Source organism: Mchenga conophoros, linkage group LG23 (assembly GCF_057382185.1).
Source record: "Mchenga conophoros isolate Kocher_MC1m ecotype Shallow Benthic linkage group LG23, M_conophoros_male_GT1.1, whole genome shotgun sequence".
NCBI lineage: Eukaryota > Metazoa > Chordata > Actinopteri > Cichliformes > Cichlidae > Mchenga > Mchenga conophoros.
Genome location: NC_140547.1, coordinates 45,813,608 through 45,835,749, shown reverse-complemented (window position 1 = coordinate 45,835,749; position 22,142 = coordinate 45,813,608). Strand labels below are relative to the sequence as shown.

General features: G+C 44.1%; 1 protein-coding gene and 1 pseudogene across 3 annotated transcripts in view; both read right to left on the bottom strand.

Annotated features, from left to right (window-relative positions):
* LOC146548130 (NACHT, LRR and PYD domains-containing protein 12-like) overlaps window positions 1-22,142 on the bottom strand; it is an 83,788-nt pseudogene that overhangs the window by 10,971 nt on the left and 50,675 nt on the right. The window lies entirely within an intron of this gene.
* Window positions 11,333-20,201, bottom strand: LOC146548133 (protein NLRC3-like). 2 transcript variants are annotated; one of them, XM_085266187.1, is made up of 4 exons: window positions 20,047-20,201; window positions 18,182-18,423; window positions 16,289-18,077; window positions 16,100-16,148 (listed from the first exon to the last, which is right to left on the bottom strand). In XM_085266187.1, exons 1-4 carry the CDS (start codon window positions 20,199-20,201, stop codon window positions 16,100-16,102), a joined length of 2,235 nt encoding a protein of 744 aa, XP_085122313.1. The 2 variants fall into 2 exon arrangements, with proteins under 2 accessions (XP_085122312.1, XP_085122313.1); XM_085266186.1 differs by lacking the exons at window positions 16,100-16,148; window positions 20,047-20,201 and adding an exon at window positions 11,333-11,510 and having other exon boundaries at window positions 18,182-18,455.

Sequence of the window (22,142 nt, the reverse complement as noted above, 5' to 3'; positions counted from 1 at the left end):
GCTCTCCGCTTCCTGCCTTCATCACATTTATCCTTCAGGTCAGACAGCTCCTCCTTCATACTCTCTACTGTAGACTGCAGGGTGGTCACCTCATCGCTCCACATTGACAGCCCATCCTCAGCTTCTTTCACTGTAACCTTTACTCCATCAACTTCGCCGCACGTCGCCGCCATGCTGTTAGCGATCTCATTTCTCAGTCCTTGCACGTCAGCCCTTATATTGTCAAAATCTTCTTTCAATGCATTTCTGACTTCTTCTTTTAACAGCGTACTAATGTCCTCTTTAATGGATTGAAGAAGCTCCAGTTTTAGAGCAGTAGGATCCACATCACGCGCGTCTGTTGAGTCTGCTCTTCAGCGGCCGTAGAGCTGGACGCTGCCCTTTGGCCATCATCGATACTCTCGCCCGAGATCGCACCGGGGCTAAAATATTCACCTGCTCAGCTGTTTTTGATCAGTTTGAGCCTGTGTGGTTTGATCAGGTGGAGGAACGATGTGATGCTATAAAGACATCATCTTGTCCAAATGAAGTTGTTCCAACACGTGTTTAAAAAGATTTTAAAGGTTGTTGGTTCCGACATCTTAGCGATTTTTAACAGCAGTCTTAGTTCAGGTGTTGTACAGCCTGTTTTAAACATGCTGTTGTACAGCCTGTACTAAAAACCTGATCTGGATCCTCTGTCCGCTCAAACTTCAGGCCTATTTCAAAGCTTCCCTTCCTGTCGAAGATTTTGTAAAAGATTATATTTGTTCAGCTGCAATCTGTTGTAAAGGTTTCAGTCTGGTTTTAAAGCTCTTCACAGCACTGAAACTGCCCTTTGAAAAGTTCTTAATGATCTTTTATCAGCCACTGATCAGGAGACTCCGCTGTGCTTTTGGATCTGACCGCTGCGTTGACCACAGCATCTTGACCTCACCATTGGAGCATGGTGGCATCAAGGGCGCTCTATTAGACTGGTTCAGCTCTTTTATTAAATCGCATTATTACATTTGGGGCTTATATTTGACGGCAATTTGAAAAACAGCTGAGCTCAGTTGTACAGCGGTCTTTCTTCAAACTGAGGCTTTTATCTAAGGTGAGATCATTTCTATCTTTTAAAAACCTTGAACGGGCGAGCCACGTTTTCATGACGTCCCAGCTGGATTATTGTAACTCCTTATATGTTGGAGTTAGTGGGACCTGCCTGGCAAGACTGCAGCTGGTCCAGAAAGCTGCAGCTCGTCTTCTGACACAAGCTCAAAGACATTTATCGTCCCAACAACCACATATACGCTGGTCCCTCGCTGTAACACAGTTCACCTTTGGCGGCCTCGCTGTTTCGCTGATCTTTTTTGTGCAATTTTGCATGCTTTTGTTTTTTACAGCGCATTGTGTTCTGCGTCCTGATTGGCTGTAGACCATCGTCAGTCAATCTCGTGCCGTGTCTCCTGTACAGTACAGAATGTGTTCAAATTTACAGCAGTGTGACTCTGCAGTGCTGCACTGTATGTTTGTACGTTTTGTCCCAACAAACAACAATGATGACGAGACGTTTTGCACCTGTGGTAGCAGCCAAAGGCAGAGGAAGATGCTGACCATCATAGTTTCAACAAGGAGGCAAAAAGGTTGTAACTGTCCACAACAAGAACATCGTAAGGATGGAGTCAGCTTTGGCTTTGTGGCTCAGTGACCGCAGGAAAAAGAACATCGTGCTGGACACCAACATTATCTGCAGAAAAACTCAAAAGCTTTATGAAACTTTACCTGACAGCGAGGAGCCCAGGCCATGGACGAGTGCTCCTCACACAGAAGCTCATTTAATGCCAGCAAAGGCTGATTTGACACGTTTCAGAAACACTTTGCTTTCATTCTTTAATAATGAACTTATTTTTCTATGAAGGTTTGAACTTTGTTTAAACAAGAGAGAAAAGTGTGAAAATGTTCATGCCTGTCTGAGAAAAGTGTAGAAAGTGTGCAGTGAGGGTTTAACTGCCTTAAAACTTCTATAATACTTGTAAAACATAAAGCTGCTACTTCATTCTGAGACTTATTTTTAGAACGTAACTCGATAAACGAGCTACCGCAGTAATGTATTGTGTTTATTTTGAAAACTCTCAACAGGATCTTCAGATTTATTTTGAAAGGTTTATCTGGAAAACACAAACACATAAGCAGGAAACAAAGAGCGTGATATGAAACGATAGACGTTTTCATATGGTCATCATATATACATCGTTCTATCGAACAGCCCCAGCTCCTGCTGTCAGTCTCTGTAAATCTGCTCTGAAAACACATTTGTATTCACTGGCTTTTAATACAGCATGAGAGTTATTTGATATTTGATGTGTGATATTAATATTAGGAGTTATTTTAATAGTTATTTTGGATTCTTGTACAGCACTGTGGTCAACGCTGCTGCTGTAATTAATGTGCTATAAACACATAAACAATCTGCAGTTAAACATCCAAAACTAAAGATGTGATCGCTGCCTTTAGAAAATGTGCTGATGCACAAGATATCAGCTCCATTAAGGTGGAATGTGGCCGTGTTAGAAACATGTTGGAAGAAGTTTGAAGCTGAAACTGTGAAGCTGAGAGTGAAAGAGCTCCAGCGTCTGTCACAGGAAACTTTCTTATTTCCACACTGATGAAAGCATCAAGCTTTGATTTCCTGCTGCTTTTATTGAGTCACACTGTGAAACTGAGCCACAGCTGAACCAGCATCCCTGTACAGCAGACACTTACAGCGCTTGGCTGCTTCCATTGGACCCTCTGCACAGAGCTTCAGTTTCCTCTTCTGGTCCCAAAGTGCAGAACAACAAGGTTTCAAACAGCTTCGTTCCAGCAGCATCAGCCACAGACATGCATAGAGAATCCTTTGGTTGTGTTGTGCGTTTGCATATCTGCTGTGTTGCTTTGTGAGGATGGATCATCTCCTGCAGCTCCAGATAAACAAGCTGGACCTGAACCTGGTAGCTTCACTTAGAAGACACTTGTGACGGGAACGTGTGAGAAGTTTTGTGCAGACAAGTGTGGATTTAGAGTGTGGGACGAGCTCTCCACAGTCTTTGTGGAGATCCACATTCTGCATACTGCCTGTGAGAAGCTGCAGACATTTGTCCTCCAAATCCACTGAGCAGCTGCTCGTGGTGGTATTAGCTTCATGTGTGCGTGTTAGCATGAAGCCTCGGTCACACTCTGCTGTGGACACGGTCACGGACAGCTGGACGCCTGATGGACGAGTCGCCCTTCCTGTGAAACTTCTTTGAGCATGAGAATAGCATAAGAAGCTCAGTGGACACTGTTCAGTGTTTTAACTCTCGCTTTCTGATGGGTTTAGATTTTATTATTGTCATTTGTATTAGGAAATATTTAACCATATATTCTTAGAGGTGTATAATCAATTGTGTAGTGATAGGATGTGTGATCTTTAGCAGGCTGCAGGGGCTTGGTGTGTATTCCACACTAGAATGCACACCCACATCCTGGGAGCACGAGAGAGGTCGTACCTTCTCTTATTGTTTTATGGCAGGATTAACGTAGCTACGTCTGTTCTAGTCTAAGTGCTTTTTGTTTAGATGAACTGCTGGACTTCCTCACCATGTTATCTAGGGTGAACCATCTAGGGTGAAGGGGGGTCTACCCTCTTCCTGACCAAGGATGTTATATGACCCTTTGATCAGCAGTACCACACACACACACACACACACACACACACACACACACACACACACACACACACACACACACACACACACACACACACACAGTATTCTTTGTTCACATGTATACCTATGTGAGATGCTATATGTTAATGACCCTATGCATATTCATGTAACCACAATAAAAGGAGTGCTATGGGGAGCCTGGCTGAGAGTCTGATGGTGGTCAAGTGGTGGAACGACGCTTGGCTCCAGCCAGGTCTCCCTCATGCATGAGTAAACCAGAGAACTTTGGTGCCTTGTGTCTTGCTTTTTGCTGCGTAGCAGATTGTCCTTAACGTTCCAGTGGATAGGTTCAAACTACAAACCTATCACTTTCACTTCAGCTTCACCAACAACAGCACAAGCAGAGCAGCCCACTGCCTGCATGGCTGGGACAGCGCCCCCTGGTGACTGTAAACCACTACAACATGTAGACGGCCGTCTGCAGGCTGGATGTAGCACCACCGCAGAGACGTGCTGCAGCTCTGTTTAGTTACCCAGCTGACAGCAGAGGCTGTAGTTTACTGTTACCAACATGGAAAACTGAAGCTTCACCAGCTGGAGCTACAGAGCTGGAGAACAAAGGAGACTGAGAGGCCAGAATGATGTGGGAGGAAACATCAAGAGCCTGTTTGAAAGGAGACACATGTGGATGCTGTGCCAGTCTGTGGTCTGTCAGAAGTCAGCTGAGTCACACTGCAAGAAGCTGCAGAATCTCAGAGGAGGAGATTTGGAAGTGTTTGTGGGACAAACTGGACTCAAAGAAAGAAGATGTTTGTGAAGTCTTTGGTGGAGGTGAGCAGTGTGAAGCAGAACACATGCAGATGAATCAGGAGGTCAGCATCAGTGTCTCCTTGTGGTGGACGGTAAAAGAATCAGAGCCAACGCTCCCGTCCACCCTCGGCATGAAGCAGTGCTGTTTCTGAAACAGGAGGACAAGTCCAGAGAAGACAGAGGAAGCAAAGATGAGGGTGGGACAGGACAGCAGGACTTCCTTCAGTCCTGCAGCTCCATCACACTGCTGTAGCTCCTCTTCATCACACATGTACCTGCAGCCTGTCTTCGAGTCCAGGAGTCACCTCCACACAGTGTAGAAGCCTCCTGTGCAGACCATGGAGTCCAGCCTCTGTCAGGGAAGTCGGCACTAAAGCCTGAAAGACTTCAATCTGTCTCTGCTCCACCCGAGAAAGACCAGCACCGTACTTGTTGTGCATTCAAGGAGGGAACATCAGCGCTGCATCGTGGGAACAACACCGCAGGAACAAAGACACAGCACGGCCGATGAAGGACGAGGACAAAGGAAAGGTGAGTGAGAAGACCTGGTGGTGTGGACGGACCTGCAGGGGCTCCAAGACTGTGGAGCAGAGACGTCCATGTACCAGCTGAGGATGCTGCAGTGATCCAGGGAGCTCGGTCCAATCTGAGGCCGTGTGAACTACGTGGACCACAGTTTCTTCACAGACTTCAGCCACGTGAACATCTGGAGATCCAACAGTGCACGAGCTGTGAGCCATCAGCTGTTTCTCTCATCAGCTGCTGTAATGAGAGCTGCTGGAATCATCTCGAGCAGCAGGAAATCACTGATGTTGTTTCTAACCAAAGATATGGGACTGAGCTCCGCTGAGCTCCTTCTACTTTCATCCAGATAGAAACTGCTACAGTCTGCTGATTATTGCTTTGCCTCCATCACACGAGCTCTTTATCCTGTTCTTCACTCTCATTGGTTCTTTGTCTGCTTGTTTTTACAACAGTAGTCTTCTGATTGGTCAAAGACAATCAGCTGTGACTAAATGTAGCTCCTACAGCAGTGATGGGAATAACTACTGAAGCTAATCCAGTATCAAAGCTCAGGAATCAGCAGCTCCCACCTCGTTTTCTTTCAACAACTATTTTTAGCTGCTGTGTTTTTGTGTTTCTGCAGACCTCAGACATCCTGCTGCTCTGGACAACTTTTTCATTCTTTTGTATCATTCTTTTGCTTTTCTTTTATTATTATGTTATATGTATTAATATGTGAAACACTTATTCTTTGTGTTTTTGCTTTGCTCCTGTCAAACTGCTTTAATAAAATCTGCTGCAGTCTAAACTGTGGACGTTCCCTTTTTAAGCCTTTGTGAAACAATAAAGGTTTAAATCTAAGTATTCATCTATGTTAGTGTTTAATGGGTCTGATAGGTTGCTTTGGCCTTTCCCAGTAATATCTTCCCTTGCAGTCTGTGGTCCAGGCTTCTAAAACCATCCCAGGTTAACAAGAACTACAATCTAGAGGAGAGCTGCCATAACAGGTGTGACTGATGAGATCTGACCTGCAAGGTTACTCAGGTTTGTTTGTATCAGGACAAGCAGGGAAGCCGCCTGGACGTCAAAGTAGTTAGAGCTGGGCGAGTGTCCTCACCCACATCGGCTTCACAACTCTGCATCATCTACTGAGTAAGACTCAGAGCATCAGAGATTAGAAGGTCTACAAAGAGCTGAACCAGACTTCCTGTATAAAGGTTTTAGTTCCACAGATCGACAGTGTCAGCACAACTAAAACGTGGAGACTGACCTCAGAGTTTCAATTTGATGTTGTGGATTCTCCAGAAGAACACACAGCTGCTTCACTCCTGAATCCTGAAGATTGTTGGAGCTCAGGTCCACCACTCTGGGATACGAAGGGTTGAGCTTCAGCACTGCTTCCAGATAATCACAGCTGATCTCTGACAAATCACAGCGCTCCAATCTGTATAAAGAATGAAAGATGTAAGTTTATTAGACAAAGTGCTTGAAATCATTCAGTGTTTCATCATCTGTTCAGAGCTGAAGAAGGTTCAGAATGTAGAAGTTTAGAAAATGGAAACTCCAAACAGCTGAAGCCAACAGGAAGCAGCTTCAAACAAACACAACAAGAGAAAAAACTCTGAATGTTTCACATTAAAGTCGAACATTTCTAACAAGAGTGTTTTAAAGACAGAGTCACTGATGATCATCTTCTGCCCAGTAAAACTTTGGTTTTCCACATGTGAGTGTTAATGATGCACAAAGACTGTGAGTGCAAAGAGGGAGCGAGGAGGATGACAGAGAGATGGTACAGGAGCATCAAGAACCCGGCGAGGAAATGAGCAGAAGGACTTTGGAGCCTGTTGGATTGAAGCTTTGACAGAGACGTGTTTGACTGGACACCACCAGGACAGACTTTTAATCCCAGGATTTGGATGAGCTTTCTGTCTTTATGGTCACAAATGATGCTGTAACTCTGTGAATGTCCTGGAACTGTCAGCAGTGTGGTTACGTCCTTTTGACCTGAGTTTCCACAGCTCTTATAACAGCAGTGTACATTCAGACTGAGACACGCTTCAGTCTGTATGGACCTGTTTCTGTAGCTGCCACCATCATTCTACGGTCGTGTCCAAATTCATGGGCTGCATCCTCCCGAGGACCCGGCCTTTGTGGTCTACGTGGGCTGGGTCCTCAGAAGGTCGGGTAGGCTGGAAATAAACGGCTGGGGAAATTGGACGGTCTAGCCTTCTGATTAGCGTCACCGCTGTCTCGGTGGAGTTTAATAAACTCAGCCGTCTGCTCCTTGCTATCTAAAATATAACAGGACACTGGCGTAAATTCTCGACCGTCTCATACTTCTGTTTAATCAGTTTTCTGTTTGACGTTTAGTCAGCTCTGTAAAGACCAAGGAGGAACCCACCTGGGGGATTAATAAAGTTTTATTTTATCTAATCTAATAACTTTAATCTCAGCCAAACCGATTTACTCACGAACAAACAAAACACTGAAAAAAGCCAAACAATAACATTTTGAGGTTGTCTAAGTGACTTATATATCACGTTTAACCTGAGTAGCGAAAGTCCGCGGTGATCTGAAAATGATGTGCCGGGAGTTGTGCCGTTCTCGGCGGCTTCAGTGACCCTCGAGCTCCCGGCGAGCTATCGAGCTGGTGGGTAGCAGACGTCTCCGAAAACGTCGAAGCACTTTTGCATATATGCGGTATCTTGATAAACCGAGCAGATATTTGATGTTTACACAGCTACTTTCTCGCCTGAAAATATGTTAAAAGTTTATTTTGTGACCGAAAAAGATTAGTATGAGTAATTTTAAAACTTAGTAGCGGCCGCCATTGTTGGAAACTGGAGTTTGGCTGGGCCGCGCTATGAATTCTGGGATATGGTAGGCCACGAAGGACACACCCGACCCATCCTTCAAATTCGGGGAAAAGGAGGACGCATTTGTTGGCTGCATTCGGAGGAGTCTACGAATTTGGACAGCCTTCGACGTGTCGCTGTGACGTAATCGGTCTACAAATGCGGCCTCAGGAGGATGCAGCCCATGAATTTGGACACGACCTACATGTTTGTACATCAGCTTATCAAATACTGTCTGCTGTCTTCATTTATTACTCTTCACCTGCTTCACTGTCACTGTGTGGGCGGAGCAGCCTGAGCCCCGCCCACACAGACACAGCTCCTCTCTGGAGCAAAACTTCTGCTTCATCTCCGCCTCTTTTCTTCATCCTCCACCTCTCTTTTCTCTTCTTCGGTGTTCTGCAGCCACAGAGCCTCACAGCCATTAGCACGCCCATACCTGAGCAGCTAGCATTACCCAGCATGCCGTGCAGCAGTGTCAGTTTGTAAATGTGCAAGAATTCCTGCTCCAAACTGTTTCACAGAGTGCTGTGTGCCGTGACCTTTGACCTGCTAAAGACAGTCAGCTGTGGATTATTCATTGTTGTGTCTGATACTTAGAACTGTGAGGAAGAAGCTACACAGTTAATCAGGGTCCCCTCTCTCTGAATCAGGAAAGGTGGGCAGGCCGCGTGTGGGCCGCGGGCCATACGTTGAGTATCACTGTTTGAAATGTGAACATTGTTCTGCTGCAGTCAATGGACTAAACCAGAGAAGAAGAAAACAGACTTTACCATGAAGATCCTCAGTGTGGATCAGTAAAATATCAGCCTGATGTCTGCAGTTTAGTGTCAGCACAACTTTCACATCATATTCATCTCAGCACAACTAAAACATGCTGACTGACCTCAGAGTTTCAAATCGACATCGTGGACTCTCCAGGAAACCACACAGATGCTTCACTCCTGAACCCTTCAGGTTGCTGTAGGTTCCACTCAGGTCCACCTCTGTGGGATACGAGGGGTTGGACTTCAGTGCTGCTGCCAGATATTTAAGGCCAATATCTGACAAACCACAGCTCTTCAATCTGTATAAAGAATGAAAGATGTAAGTTTATTAGACAAAGTGCTTGAAATCATTCAGTGTTTCATCATCTGTTCAGAGCTGAAGAAGGTTCAGAATGTAGAAGTTTAGAAAATGGAAACTCCAAACAGCTGAAGTCAACAGGAAGCAGCTTCAAACAAACACAACAAGAGAAAAAACTCTGAATGTTTCACATTAAAGTCGTACATTTCTCATAAAAACAGGACAAAGACTTGAAAAAGTCATGTTTTTCCTTCCAGGAACCACATGGCTTCACTTTTAAAGGTGAAGTGTGAAAGAAATGGACATATTTGAAGTCCAACACCTTTTTCCAGTCACATTATTAAAGCAGACAAACTACAAGCTCATTTTCATTCCAACAAGTCATCTTCTGACCTGGACTAACAACACTGGTCTCTATGTGCAGCTGGCTGTGAGACCAGTGCTCAGGGAGCGTCTACAAAGTGCAACACTGAAAGAACATCACACACTCATTTGCTTCCAGCACTTTCACACAATCATCTACTGTCATCATTCATGTTCCTGCTCCTCTGGATTCACACGGAGCCTCTGCTCATGCCGTTGCCATGGTGAATCATAGTATGTGGCTCCATAACTCAGACTGAGCATGCTCAGAGCTGATTGGCCCGACTCTGATCAGCTGATCTAGAAGAGGAAACTCTGCTATATGTACATTATTACATCTACACCTGAATCACAACACTCACACAAATATATCAACTGTGTTTAATATTTTGGCACGTAGATCATTTATGTGCTTCAGCTCTTCTTACATTTTACCACCAACATGTTTCAAAAGGAGCAGCTTTTACTTTGAAGGCCAGCTGTCTGTGTTTCCTGTTTTCATTGTTGGATAATGGAACAAGTCGATGCTTCAGTGCTTTGAATTAGGAGTGGGTTTTAATAATCGATTCATCGATTAAAATCGATTCTGGCTTGGATAACGTGATATTGATTAATTAAAATCCTGAATCAATTTTTTAATATTAATTTATTTTGCCCGAAATGTCAGAATCTCAGGTTAAACCTCACAAAACTTTAACAAGCACCAAACAGCTGAAACAGTGAATGAGAGCAGGAACACGGATTCTGCACAGAGACGTAAACACAAAGCTCGGACCCGCCGACACATCAGAATCAGTGAGATGTCGCCTTTCTCACTGACGGCACAGACACGGTCGGGGCTGAAAGCCGACAGCTCGCCGATTCTGATGTTTCGGCGGGTCCACGCTTTGTGTTTACGTCCTTTTTGCGCTCGATTCTGAAGCTGTTAGTTTTATCTCTCTCCAAACAATATTGACTGAACCAGCAGCAAAAGAAGATCCAAACTACGCTTCACATAAACATCGTCATGAACTCACTCTGACTTTTGCTGTTTTGCTTCCACCAGGATAAAATCACACGTCATGCACAGCTCTCTCTCTCTCTCTCTCTCTCACACAGTTTCCTGTCTAAAAATCTGTTTTCTGCATTATTCGCTTGCTTGTTACGCACAAGTCTATCGTTGTTTACAGCGCTGTCGGCCGCTGTTTTTTTCCTTTTACTTGCTTTCGAAAAGAAAACCTAATTTCTGCTGTTCAATACTGAACAAATTTAAACTTTTTAAAATTATGCAAATTGCAAAACGCTCAGTTGTGTCTTTAACAAAAACACTGTAACTTTGCTCTGCTTCACTTCAGCAGCATCAGGTAATGTTCATGTGTTGATTCATGGTTTTCTTTCGTTTTTGATCTACTGCAGAATATTTCTATAAAATCCCAGAACAGGAAAATCACCTTCATGTTCTTCCGTGTTTTATCTTCAGCTACTTTGACACAAAGGCCTCTGCTGTGATGCTCACACATTTGATAAAGTCTCGAAAGTGTCAGCTTCCCTTTTATAGACACAAAAATATGTAAATGTACTGAATTATAATATTTCTGTCTGAGGCAAAATTTCCCAGATTCCAATCGAATTGAATCGAACTGAACATTTCCTCATGAACTGTATTAAACTCTGTAAATGAACTGAGAACTATTTCTACATTTGAAACTATGGATTCATTTTCCCGTTCACTTCTGTACGTTAGTGTATAAATGAATGTTAGACTGGGCTCCATGGAAACACTTGGACTGGTCTCAGCTGCCTTCTTTCTGTAGTCCTTTCTCTTCTCCAGCTTCTGTTTGAAATCCTCTCACAGAGCCTGAAACCTGCTTTGCTGTCATGTGTGGGCCTGTGTTCCTCTGCTTTAACACAAACCTCACCACAGCAGCTGTGTGGGTCGTCTCTGTAGCAGCCCGACAGCTTCTGATACATGAACATCATCACAGCTCCTAACTTCACCTTTATTAGCTTTGACATTCATGTCTTTCTTTTCTCTGTCTGTTTCCACACAAGCTCAAAGTCTCTGCAGCCTGAAATATAGAAAAACATCAACAGCTGCAGTCAGTGAACTCACCTCAGAGTCTCCAGTCGACAGTTTGGACTCTCCAGTCCAGCACACAGAAGCTTCACGCCTGAATCCTGCAGCTTGTTGTTACTAATGTCCAGTTCTGTCAGATGGGAGGGGATGGACTTCAGAGCCGAGGCCACAACTTCACAGTGAGTCCCTGAGAGTCCACAGTCAGCCAGTCTGTGATCATAGAAAATATAAAATATGTTATTATAAAAGCAGAAATCTGCATTATAAACACAGACTGAATGTATATGAAGACAAAACAGAGTGAGGTCATAATCTGATGAACATCTGCTCTTCACATCTGTGCTTCAGCTCCTCTTACTGTGTTTGACATGACACAACGATTGAGTCTCTCTCAGACCTGCAGACTTTTAATGAGAATCTTTGTTTGGCTTTAATCTGCAGATGAAGGAGGAAGATGGTGTCACATTTAGGCTTCCATAATGTCCACAGTCTGTCACTGAGATCTGATCCAGAGTCAGAGTGAAGACACACATGTGGACTGTTTCCTGTCTTGAATCTAGAACATTTTGAATGAGCTCAGCTCAGTGAAGAGTTCCAGCTGGAAAGACGATCTCTGTTTGCTACCTGCTGCTGTCAGGTACGACTGTTCACGTCCACACTCAGGAAAAATCTGCTGACTGTCACCAAACGGAGCAGAAATCTCATCACTGGACAATAATGATGAATGAACTCAGAGCTGCTGATATCACATCTGATTTCAGGGGAACAAAACTAAAAAGGGACAAATAGAAACAACCATCATGACTCTGTTTGACCTTCAGATCAGAAACTATGGTTCAGAACAGCAGCAGGATTTCAGGCACTGTCACATCCTCAACATCCATATTCCAAATGCTCTTCCTGACAGGACACTCTTTGTTCCCACTCAGGGAGTTTCCATGTGTACAAATCATTTCTGAATCTCAGTAGACTGGGAGGTTTTTCCATCTCATGAATCTCTTTCCTAACATCAAACTAGATAAATCAAACAAAGGAACTGGAGTCTGTCTAATTTCTGACCCCAGTAAAGTTTGTACTGGGATACCCCGACATACTCTCTCTCCATCTGCTCCCACAGCCTCATATTCACAGCTGGCCCTTCTCTCAGCATCCACACTCAGGGTGGGGGCGGGGTCAACACCAGTCAAAACCATTGCTTTGGCCTTATGGCCATTTTATTAGTGTGCGTTTCTGAGTAACAAGCAGGACTACGCACAGGTGTTTGGACATGTGTGGACCCGACCTACACTTAAACTTCTTAAATCCTCTGTTTCTGTGTCACCAGCTACACTTTTAATATTAATGTATTCACTCCGACATTTTTGGGGAGCGGTCAGAGCTCGTACACTGCAGACAAACATGTCTCCCAGCACACAGCTGACTGTCAACTCTCTGAGATTGGATATGATTCATTTAGATTATATCTGTAAGGTGAAGTTTATCTCGGTGTTTATTTGTTCCTGAGGAAGTCAGCTCGGCTCAGATTAAACTTTAATAACTGAACAATTTTAATGAACCTTAACGCCTCCCTGGAGCATATATGGAACTGAATCAGTCACTTTTCTTTATTTCCTCATGTTCATATGTGACATACATGTTTTAACCATTAATTTGGAATTAAACTGACATTTAATATATTTTAAGGAGGAAAGAGAAATTTCACCAGAGGATGTTGATGCTGTTCATGGAGACTGAAGACAGAATGATTTATCTGTCCTAATATTTCTGCTGCTCTTTCCTCAGGTGTAAAAATGTTTTAACTGTTGGTTTTAATTCAAAATCAATGGTTAAAATGTTAAAATACCAACAAACTTGTGGCGTTAGTGTTGATATTCTGTGAGTTACTTAAAGAGATCACACAGGTACAGGACATATTTTATGTTCAGGTTTATGCATGTTTGCGGTGAGATGTGCATGTAGTGGGCTGTTATGTTGTAAACTGTGTGGATGTGTTTGGGAACAGAAAGATTATTTTACTGCATAAAACGGCGCTGATCAGCTGTTTCTGCCGCTGATACACTCGGCCGGTGAACCACCTGACTCACACAGGCTCTCCTCCTCCACAGTCCTCGTTTATGAAGAGCTTTACAAACACAACATCACAGCTAACAGCTGGATTCTCCCGTTTCAGTGCCAAACAGCCACTTCCTGCTACAGACAGTAAAGTGGACAGTTTGGCGCTAAACACGTTTTTAAAACTTGAAGCTCTTATTTGTTAAAGCCAGCTTCACAGACAGATCTGTGTCAGTGTTTTAGAGCAGGGCTCAGTGGTGTAAACCAGCCTTTATATGTGTTTCATCTCCATTTTTACATTAAACTGAACCAAAACACTGAAACCTTCACCTGATATGTCTGTGTAGGTTCTCATCATACAGTCATGGTAATCTAAGGAGCCTGGAAAGAAAAGTGACTTCTTTAAGTTTCTTGAAGACGTTTCATCTCTCGAAACCTCTGCTGATAATCACCCACACCCTTTTTCACAGCTTGGCTCATGTGATGAGCCACATGATCAATAGTTGGTCAGCGACCCTCTTAAGGGACACTCCCACTAGGATTAAAATCTGGGACTCTCCACTTTTTGGTTTTAGAAGTGAAGAAGCTGAATGTTCGGATTAAACATCTTCAAGACACTTAAAGCAGTGCACTCGCTTTTCTTTCTAAGCGGCCTTTCTTAGATCACCTGATATAACCTGAGTAAATTATGTCGAGTGTCAGCGGGGTTTGAAAACTCTGCAGCATGACCCGGGTGTTGCTGGTGGCATCATGAGCTTAGACCCCTCAGTCAGCTCGGTCTGAAGTCATCGCAGCACTAACAGGCACAAATAGGCTCTAACGTGACAAACTGACCCGACATTTAAAGAGTGCCCACTACAGTCTCAGCTAAAACATATTAAAATGTGCAACGCCAAGGACTGTACACTGGACTCCATTTCAGTGCAAAAGAATAAAACAAAGTAAATCCATCCAATCTCCTCTGCCTGTCCTTATCATCAATAAAAACAAGAAAACAGAAAATCATAGAAACAGTCATCTTTGTTATTGCATCATCACACATCAGTTCCCAGTAACTAGTCAGAATGAGACGTTGTTTTCATCTTTCTCACACTCATCTCACTCCCCGGTCACAACAGGTGGTGACTTTAACAGGTGTTACAACCTGGCTCAAAGCTGCAAAAGAGGGCGGGGACTGAAAACAGAGACTGGTTTCATTTTGAAGTTCTTAATAACCTCGGCTAAAGATGACACCAGACAGCGTGACAGGGTCTGACAACGAGTGGTGGCGTCGTCCTAGCCGACCTCGGCAGTTATTCACACGCCATGACCAAAAACTCCTGCAGTGTGACAGCAGACAGAGGAGGAGTCACAGAGGAGCGTAACAGCTGTGACAGATGCAACAGGAGGACGAGCTCCACCAGTAAACACACTGTGAAGACAGGAAAGCAGTCACGAGTGATGTTGGTCCTGTTTTTATCTCCACTAAAACCTCTCTAACGTCACATGTAACAGAACACAGACACATCTGATTATCAGGGACCACGACCCACATCTTTGCCTCACTATGTTTATAAGAAGAGACTGAAAATAATGATTCTCCCAACACATCACCAACACTTTTATGGCAAACAGATAATAGTGAGTGACAAGAGGTGAACTGTTTCATATGCAGTTATCAGGGTAAATACATTTAAACCAAAGACACTGGAAGAGTAAATGAAAGGAACTGAAGGTGACAATTCAAGAAGCTCAACAGAAGTCAAATGTAACATGATCAAGATTCCCTGTTAAAAACAGATATGTATAGTATAATAGTAGACTATACTAATAATAGTGTACAGTATAATAGTATACTATACTAATAATAGTAAATTTAGTGAGTAAATGTATTTCATTTTAAAAAACATTTTTGAATTCCAATTTTTAAAATGATTTTAAAATCTTTTAAAAAATCAAATCAAAGATTTACTTTGTACATTTAAAATGGTGATTCCGCTCCTCATTTGAAAATCCATTTCTTCACTGCATTTCCCTTTCCTGTTAGCTCAGGATTACCATATTAGGTATTAGCTGACCTCTGACCTTATATTCCACTTGTGTGGTGTCAGAGTCTGGTCTCTGTTTTCACAGAGGATGTGGTTCTGTTGGCTTCATCAGGTGATGGCCTCCAGCTCACAGTGGAGCTGTTCTCAGCAGAGTGTGAAGCCGTGTGAATGAGGATCAGCATCTGAGGCCATGGTCCTCAGCTGGGAAAGGGTGGAGTGCCCACTCTGGGTCAGAGACAAGTTCCTGCCCCAGGTGGAGGAGTCTGAGTATCTCAGGGTCGTGTAAAGAAGGGGGAGGGGAGCAGGAATCAACAGACAGACTGTTGCTGCGGTAACAGTGAGGTAGACGCTGTACCGGTCTGTCGTGGTGAAGAGAGAGAGAGCTGAGCGTGACAGCGAAGCTCTAAATTTACCGGTCGATCTACGTCCCTGCCCTCACCTATGGTCACGAGCTGTGGGCAGTGACTGGAAGAACCAGATCATGGTTACCAGTGGGGCAAATACATTTTCTCTGAAGGGTAGCTGGTGTCTCCCTTGGAGACGGGGTGAGGAGAATCCCCTTCACAAAAACTAATCAAGTGAACAAGACTCTCCAGGAGGTAAACATTTAAATATCCAAGTCCACCATAAAGAGAAAACTGCATGAAGGTAAACACAGATGGTGCATTACAATTCATTGCATGTGTTTTACATGAAGAATGGAGGATATACCGTCCACTTTCACTCTGTCTTTAGCAGCAAGTGGCTCTTTGTTGTTTGGCTAGCTGCACTGAAACAGGAGAATCCAGCTGTTAGCCGTAATGTTGGTGTTTGTAAAGCACTTTATAACCAAGGACTGTGTTTTTAATTTAAAGATTAAACTGTTAACCGACACTGATCAATGATGTTAGTGATCACATCTGGACTCACCGAGCCTTTCTGCAGTTCCTCACAGCTGGAATCAGTCTCAGTCGTCCCTCCTTTGAAGTTTTGTACTTCTGCAGGTCAAACTCATCCAGAACCTCCTCTGACATCTGCAGCATGAAGGCCAGAGCTGAGCAGTGGATCATAGAGAGGTCCTTTGACCTTTTCTTTGACTTCAGGAACTCTTGGATCTCCTGATGTACTGAGAGGTCGTTCATCTCCATCAGACAGTGGAAGATGTTGATGTTTCTGTCAGGAGAGGATTTAAACTTCTTGTTATTCTTCAGGTTCTTGATGACTCTCTGGATGGTTTCTGGACTGTTCTCTGTCTGACCCAGCAGACCTCCTAAGAGTCTCTGGTTGGACTCCAGACAGAGGCCATGAAGGAAGCGAACAAACAGGTCCAGGTGGCCATTTTTACTCTGGAGGGATTTCTCCATGGCTCGTTTAAGGAAATCATCCAGAGATGACTCTTTGTATTTTATTCCCAGGAAGTCCTTCAGCACCTCTGACTTCCTGTTGGTGAAACAGTGGAACATGTAGACTGCAGCCAGAAACTCCTGGATGCTCAGATGAACAAAGCAGTAGACTGGTTTCTGGAAGATCACACACTCTCTTTTGAAGATCTCTGTACAAACTCCTGAGTACACCGAGGCCTCTGTCACATCCAGACCACACTGCTCCAGGTCTTCTTGGTAGAACATGATGTTTCCTTTCTCCAGATGTTCAAACGCCAGCCTCCCCAGCTTCAGAAGAACTTCCCTGTCAGCCTCCGTCAGCTCCTGTGGACTCGTCTCATGTCCCTCGTGGTACTTGTTCTTCTTCCTCTTTGTCTGAACCAGCAGGAAGTGTGAGTACATGTCAGTCAGGGTCTTGGGCAGCTCTCCTCTCTGCTCTGTAGTCAACATGTGCTCCAGAACTGTAGCAGTGATCCAGCAGAAGACTGGGATTCTACACATGATGTGGAGGCTCCTGGAGGTCTTCATGTGGGAGATGATTCTGCTGGACAGCTCTTCATCACTGAATCTCCTCCTGAAGTACTCCTCCTTCTGGGCGTCAGTGAAGCCTCGTACTTCTGTTAGCCTGTCAACACATGTAGGAGGGATCTGATTGGCTGCTGCAGGTCGGGAAGTTATCCAGACGAGAGCCGAGGGAAGCAGATTCCCCTGGATGAGGTTTGTCAGCAGCTGGCTGACTGATGACTTCTGTGTGACATCAGACAGCAGCTTCCTGTTGGTGAAATCCAATGAAAGTCTGCTTTCATCCAGGCCGTCAAAGATGAACAAAAGCTGAGAGACAGCCAGCTTCTCTGCTGTGACCTTCTGTAGTGTTGGATGGAAAACATGGAGCAGCTCCAGAAGACTGTACTGCTCCTCTCTGATCAGGTTCAGCTCCCTGAATGAAAGCAGAACCACCACACTGACATGTTGGTTCTCCAAGCCCTCTGCCCAGTCCAGAGTGAACTTCTGCACTGAGAAGGTTTTTCCAACACCAGCCACGCCGTTGGTCAGAACCACTCTGATGGGTCTCTGTTGGTCAGGTAAGGCTTTAAAGATGTCCTGGCACCTGATTGGAGTGTCATGGAGGGCGTCCATCTTGGAAGCTGTCTCCAGCTGCCTCACCTCATGTTGGCTATGAACCTCTTCACTCTGTCCCTCTGTGATGTAGAGCTCAGTGTAGATCCTGTTGAGGAGGGTTCTACTTCCTGTTTCATCACTTCCTTCAGTCACACGTTCACATCTCCTCCTCAGACTGATCTTATGTTCATCTAAAACCTCCTGCAGACCAACATCTGCTGAAAGAAAGAAAAACAGAAAGAAAACTCTTCAATGTCTGAACAACAACAAGAAGTCCAGTTTTCAGAAATGAGTCCATCAGCAGACAGATGTTCAGTCTTACTTTGTACACAGCTGCTCTGACTGGCTGTCTGCAGTCCAGCTCTGCTTCTGGATCTTTCTCCACACTGGGGACAGGACCAGTCTCCTGATGAAGCAGACTGGTCCCAGTATGAGGAGATGCACTGTCTGCAGAACCAGTGTCCACAGCTGGTAGAGACTGGATCCTTCAGGACGTCCTGACACAAAGCACAGCAGGACAGCTGCTCCTCCTCACAGACACCACTCCTCTTCCTCTTCCTCCCTCTGTGAACACATTTCTTTATCACTAAAATCATTGACTGTCAGTGACAAACATCCAGATTTGATGACACTGTGCAGAAGCTCTGATGGTCACAGAGAAAAGTCAAAGTGGAGAAACTTGTGTTTGAGTTCAGATTCCAAGTTTCCTTTGCTGTTCCTGCCTGTCTTATTAAACACAGAGTGATCAGCCTACAAACTCCACAGTAAAAGCCTTCATCACAGAGCTGATTATGTCCTTCACTGGATGTACTGGAAGTTTGGGATCCATCACTCTGAACTGACCTTTGACCTCCTCTAAAAACTGTGGTGGAGCAGCGGTGTCACATTCAGAGCTTTCAGCTTTATTTTGAAAGAGTTCAGTCATCAGGAAGTGAACTTCTGGGTTCTGATTTCCTTTCTATTCTTTTACAGAAGTGAAGAAGAAGAACTAAAAGCTTTGAAATGATCTGAGTGATATTTTTGAACATTGCCACCAAATTGAGTTCAGCCTCCAGCAGTAACTTTGTTTCATGATGCCTCCCTGATGATGTGATGTTTGATTACAAACCTGTTTATGTGTTAGACATTAATCACATGAACACAGGCAGAAAAAAGAAGCCAATGAAACAAATGACAGAAACGTGTTCATTCACTGCCATGATCCATATTTTATATGTACAGATGTTTGTAAAGAACACGTGTGCAGCGCTTTGTTCTGAGTATCTGCTGTCAGCACACAGTGCAGCAATAACTACAACCACACGTTTCTGTAGATCCTGAACATCAGCCTGGAGGAATCTGACCTCAGGTCTGCACACAGAGGAGCTTCACCTCTGGGATGATGCTGGCGTCAGCTCCTTCTACAATCAGGCAGAAGCTTCTGCACCATCAGGACACAAACAGAGAGGAGCTTCTATCCTCAGACCATCCAAGTCCTAAATCAGAACATGATCCCCTCATAGCATCACCATCAGGGTTTAAACAGGACCTTACATCATGTTCTTGTCTCACTGTCATATTTCAGATCATACCTGATTCATTATGACGTCACACGCTGCTACACTGATCCTGCTGCTTCATTACTGCTGATATTACTCTGCTCACTCTGTTCAGTTACTCTGTTTACATCACTTTGCTCATTTGCTTTGTTCTGCTTGCACTGCTCTGTCAGTACATGCTGTGCTAATGTGGCACAAAGCACTTTAACATTACATCTGCACAATGTTTCATTATTTCATTTAATGATTGTTTCTAATGTTTTGTCCAGTCACAGGAGCAGCTCAGCACATTTCACTGTGTTGTACGTGTATGACGATGCCTGTGACAAATAAACAGCCTCGGACTCTTCAATCTTCTGCATTTCTTTGGAGATCAGCTCAGTGGCCTGTTGAGACCATCTTTCTATTTCTGATGACTCAGTTCAGATTATTATCCTGATACTTTCTTTTAAAATGTGATGAAATCATTTATCTGATGTTCTGACACAAATACACCAAAACAATCCCAAACAGCACAAACCACCACGTTACACACAGTGTAATAAAAATACAGGCAACTACAAATAAAAACACTTTAAAAATATAAACTAAAATTACAAAGTGGTCACAGAATTTCAAACACCCGTAAATGAGTCAGCAGCTCTCTTACATGGTCAGCTGAGCTCCATGATTGAAGAACATTGTTGCTGCAGGTTCATGACTGAAGTTTACAGGTCTGTCTTTGGACCAGTCACTCCTCACAGACACACAGCTGGATACTGGAGACTGTGACCTCTGACCTCTGAAAACACAACCACATTGCATTCATTTCACATCAATTAGTACACCACAAAAGGCATGCAAGAAACACAGTCTGAAGGCAAACTTCTGGCTTCAATAACATTCAACAGGTCAGGTGGAAACTTTTCTCAGATTTGATTCATGTTTTTATAGAACGATCCAGCTAAAAAAAATATACCATTAGGTCAGGGGTCAGCAACCTTCAGGACCCAAAGAGCCATTTGGAGCCAGTTTCCACGCAAAAGAAAACACTGGGAGCCACAAATACTTTTTGACATCTAGAATGAAGATAACACTGTATATACTGTTTTTTACCTTTATGCTTTGTGTGAACAACTAAGGTGTGTTGCTTATGAAATCCATGAAGTGCTACAGAGAAAATTACATGTTATTTATGTAATGAACACATTTGAACTCTTAAAGAAATATAACCAAAGGAAAGACACCCAGCTGAACTAAAATGATGTAGCAAACAAAAGCTGCTGTGAGCCGCCACCCTTATATCTCCTTTGGGCTTTTGGAGCCTTGACCTGACTTTTAAAAAATAATTGGAAAAAAAGCTCTATGCTGCTGAAAGATGAAAAATAGATATTTGCAAAATTCTGCCTAAATATGTATTTTACCTGGTTAATGTGTGTGGCGGGGCGTGGTCTGCAGCGCCGCTGCAGGGGAGGCGGACGCACCTGAGCGGCACCCGCAATCACGCCTCGCCGCCTTAACGTCTGTGCTGTTGTGTTGGTGTGTGTCGGGCTGTGAGCTGCAAAGCTACAGCTGGCTGTGTGCGTACAGCAACCGTGTGTGAAAAGTGGTCAATAAAGAGAAGCTGAAAAGCGTGTTCATGCAAACATCGTCGGGTCTGCCGTGATATGTTTACAACGGGACTTCTGCTCCTGAACCTCTGCGCACAGCGTCTGCAGGTCGGGGCTGTACGAAGTCACTTTCATCTTTACAGGACTGTAAGCTGTCGTCTGTGAGGCGTGAGCGGTGTTTGTTTTTAACATAGTTCACAGTGGAGAACAGCTGCTGACATAATGTGGATCCAAGATCCATAATTGGCCTACCTGGGGCTGAAAGTCTCGATAAATGCACGGCGTTTCGGCGGGTACACCGGCTTCCGCGAGTGTGACGCTTATTTGAGCGATGAAAAAATAAAAAATATAATTTTCTTTTTATATTTCAAAATCACAATAATCTTCCAATTTAGAACTACAAGTTAAAAAAGAACATAAATAAAATACACTTCAGCTAAATACTTCTAATTTATTTTCCCAAACCACGAGGAGCCGCACTGTAAGGACTAAAGAGCCGCAGGTTGCCGACCCCTGCATTAGTGTTAGTCAATGTTGCAACTGAACTGAAAAACAAAAGATTTTGGTCCAAAGAAACAAAGTCACTATTAATACAACACAACCCCCCCAAAAAGACCCATGTAGACCCCGGGCTCTATGGGTCTTGTGCTCGGAGCTTGTTCCTGTGCTGCCATGATTAGTGCCTCTGTGCTGTCTTTCAGTCCAGCTTTGTTCAGCCACTGGTAGGATTTCTGGATGTCAGCCACTTCCTCTGTGTCATGGTCCTGGGCCATGTGGGCCCAGTATTCTTAGTTCCTTGTATTTTTGTATTTCGTTCCTTATTTAGACCATGTTTTCTGAGTTGCCCTGTTGTGTTGTTCCCTAAGTGTTTTCCCTTCATGGCTTTTACCCCCTGTGTGCCCCTCTATGTATCTGTGAGCCCTCGTCTCTCCTTATGTTTTATTCCATGTTTCCCCTGCCCTTTATGTCTAAGTTCTCCCCATGCTCTCTCTCCCCCCTGTATGCCCTCTATGTATTTATGAGCCCTCGTCTCCCTTTGTGGTTGTTTCATGTTTCCCCAGCCTGTTATGTCTGTGTTTTCCCCGTGCTCTCTCTCCTCCTGTCTGAACCTCTGTGCCTGTACCCGTCAGTGTTATGTTCACCCCGCCCTGTCTCG

What these genes read in the sequence shown, in the direction of transcription:
- LOC146548133 (XM_085266186.1), bottom strand. Translation starts at nt 18,455, where the DNA reads ATGATTTTAGTGATAAAGAAATGTGTTCACAGAGGGAGGAAGAGGAAG. An exon ending in TCAGAGCAGCTGTGTACAAA is followed by an intron (nt 18,078 to 18,181) that starts GTAAGACTGAAC and finishes TCTTTCTTTCAG; the next exon opens with CAGATGTTGGTCTGCAGGAG. An exon ending in AGGAACTGCAGAAAGGCTCG is followed by an intron (nt 11,511 to 16,288) that starts GTGAGTCCAGAT and finishes CTATGATCACAG; the next exon opens with ACTGGCTGACTGTGGACTCT.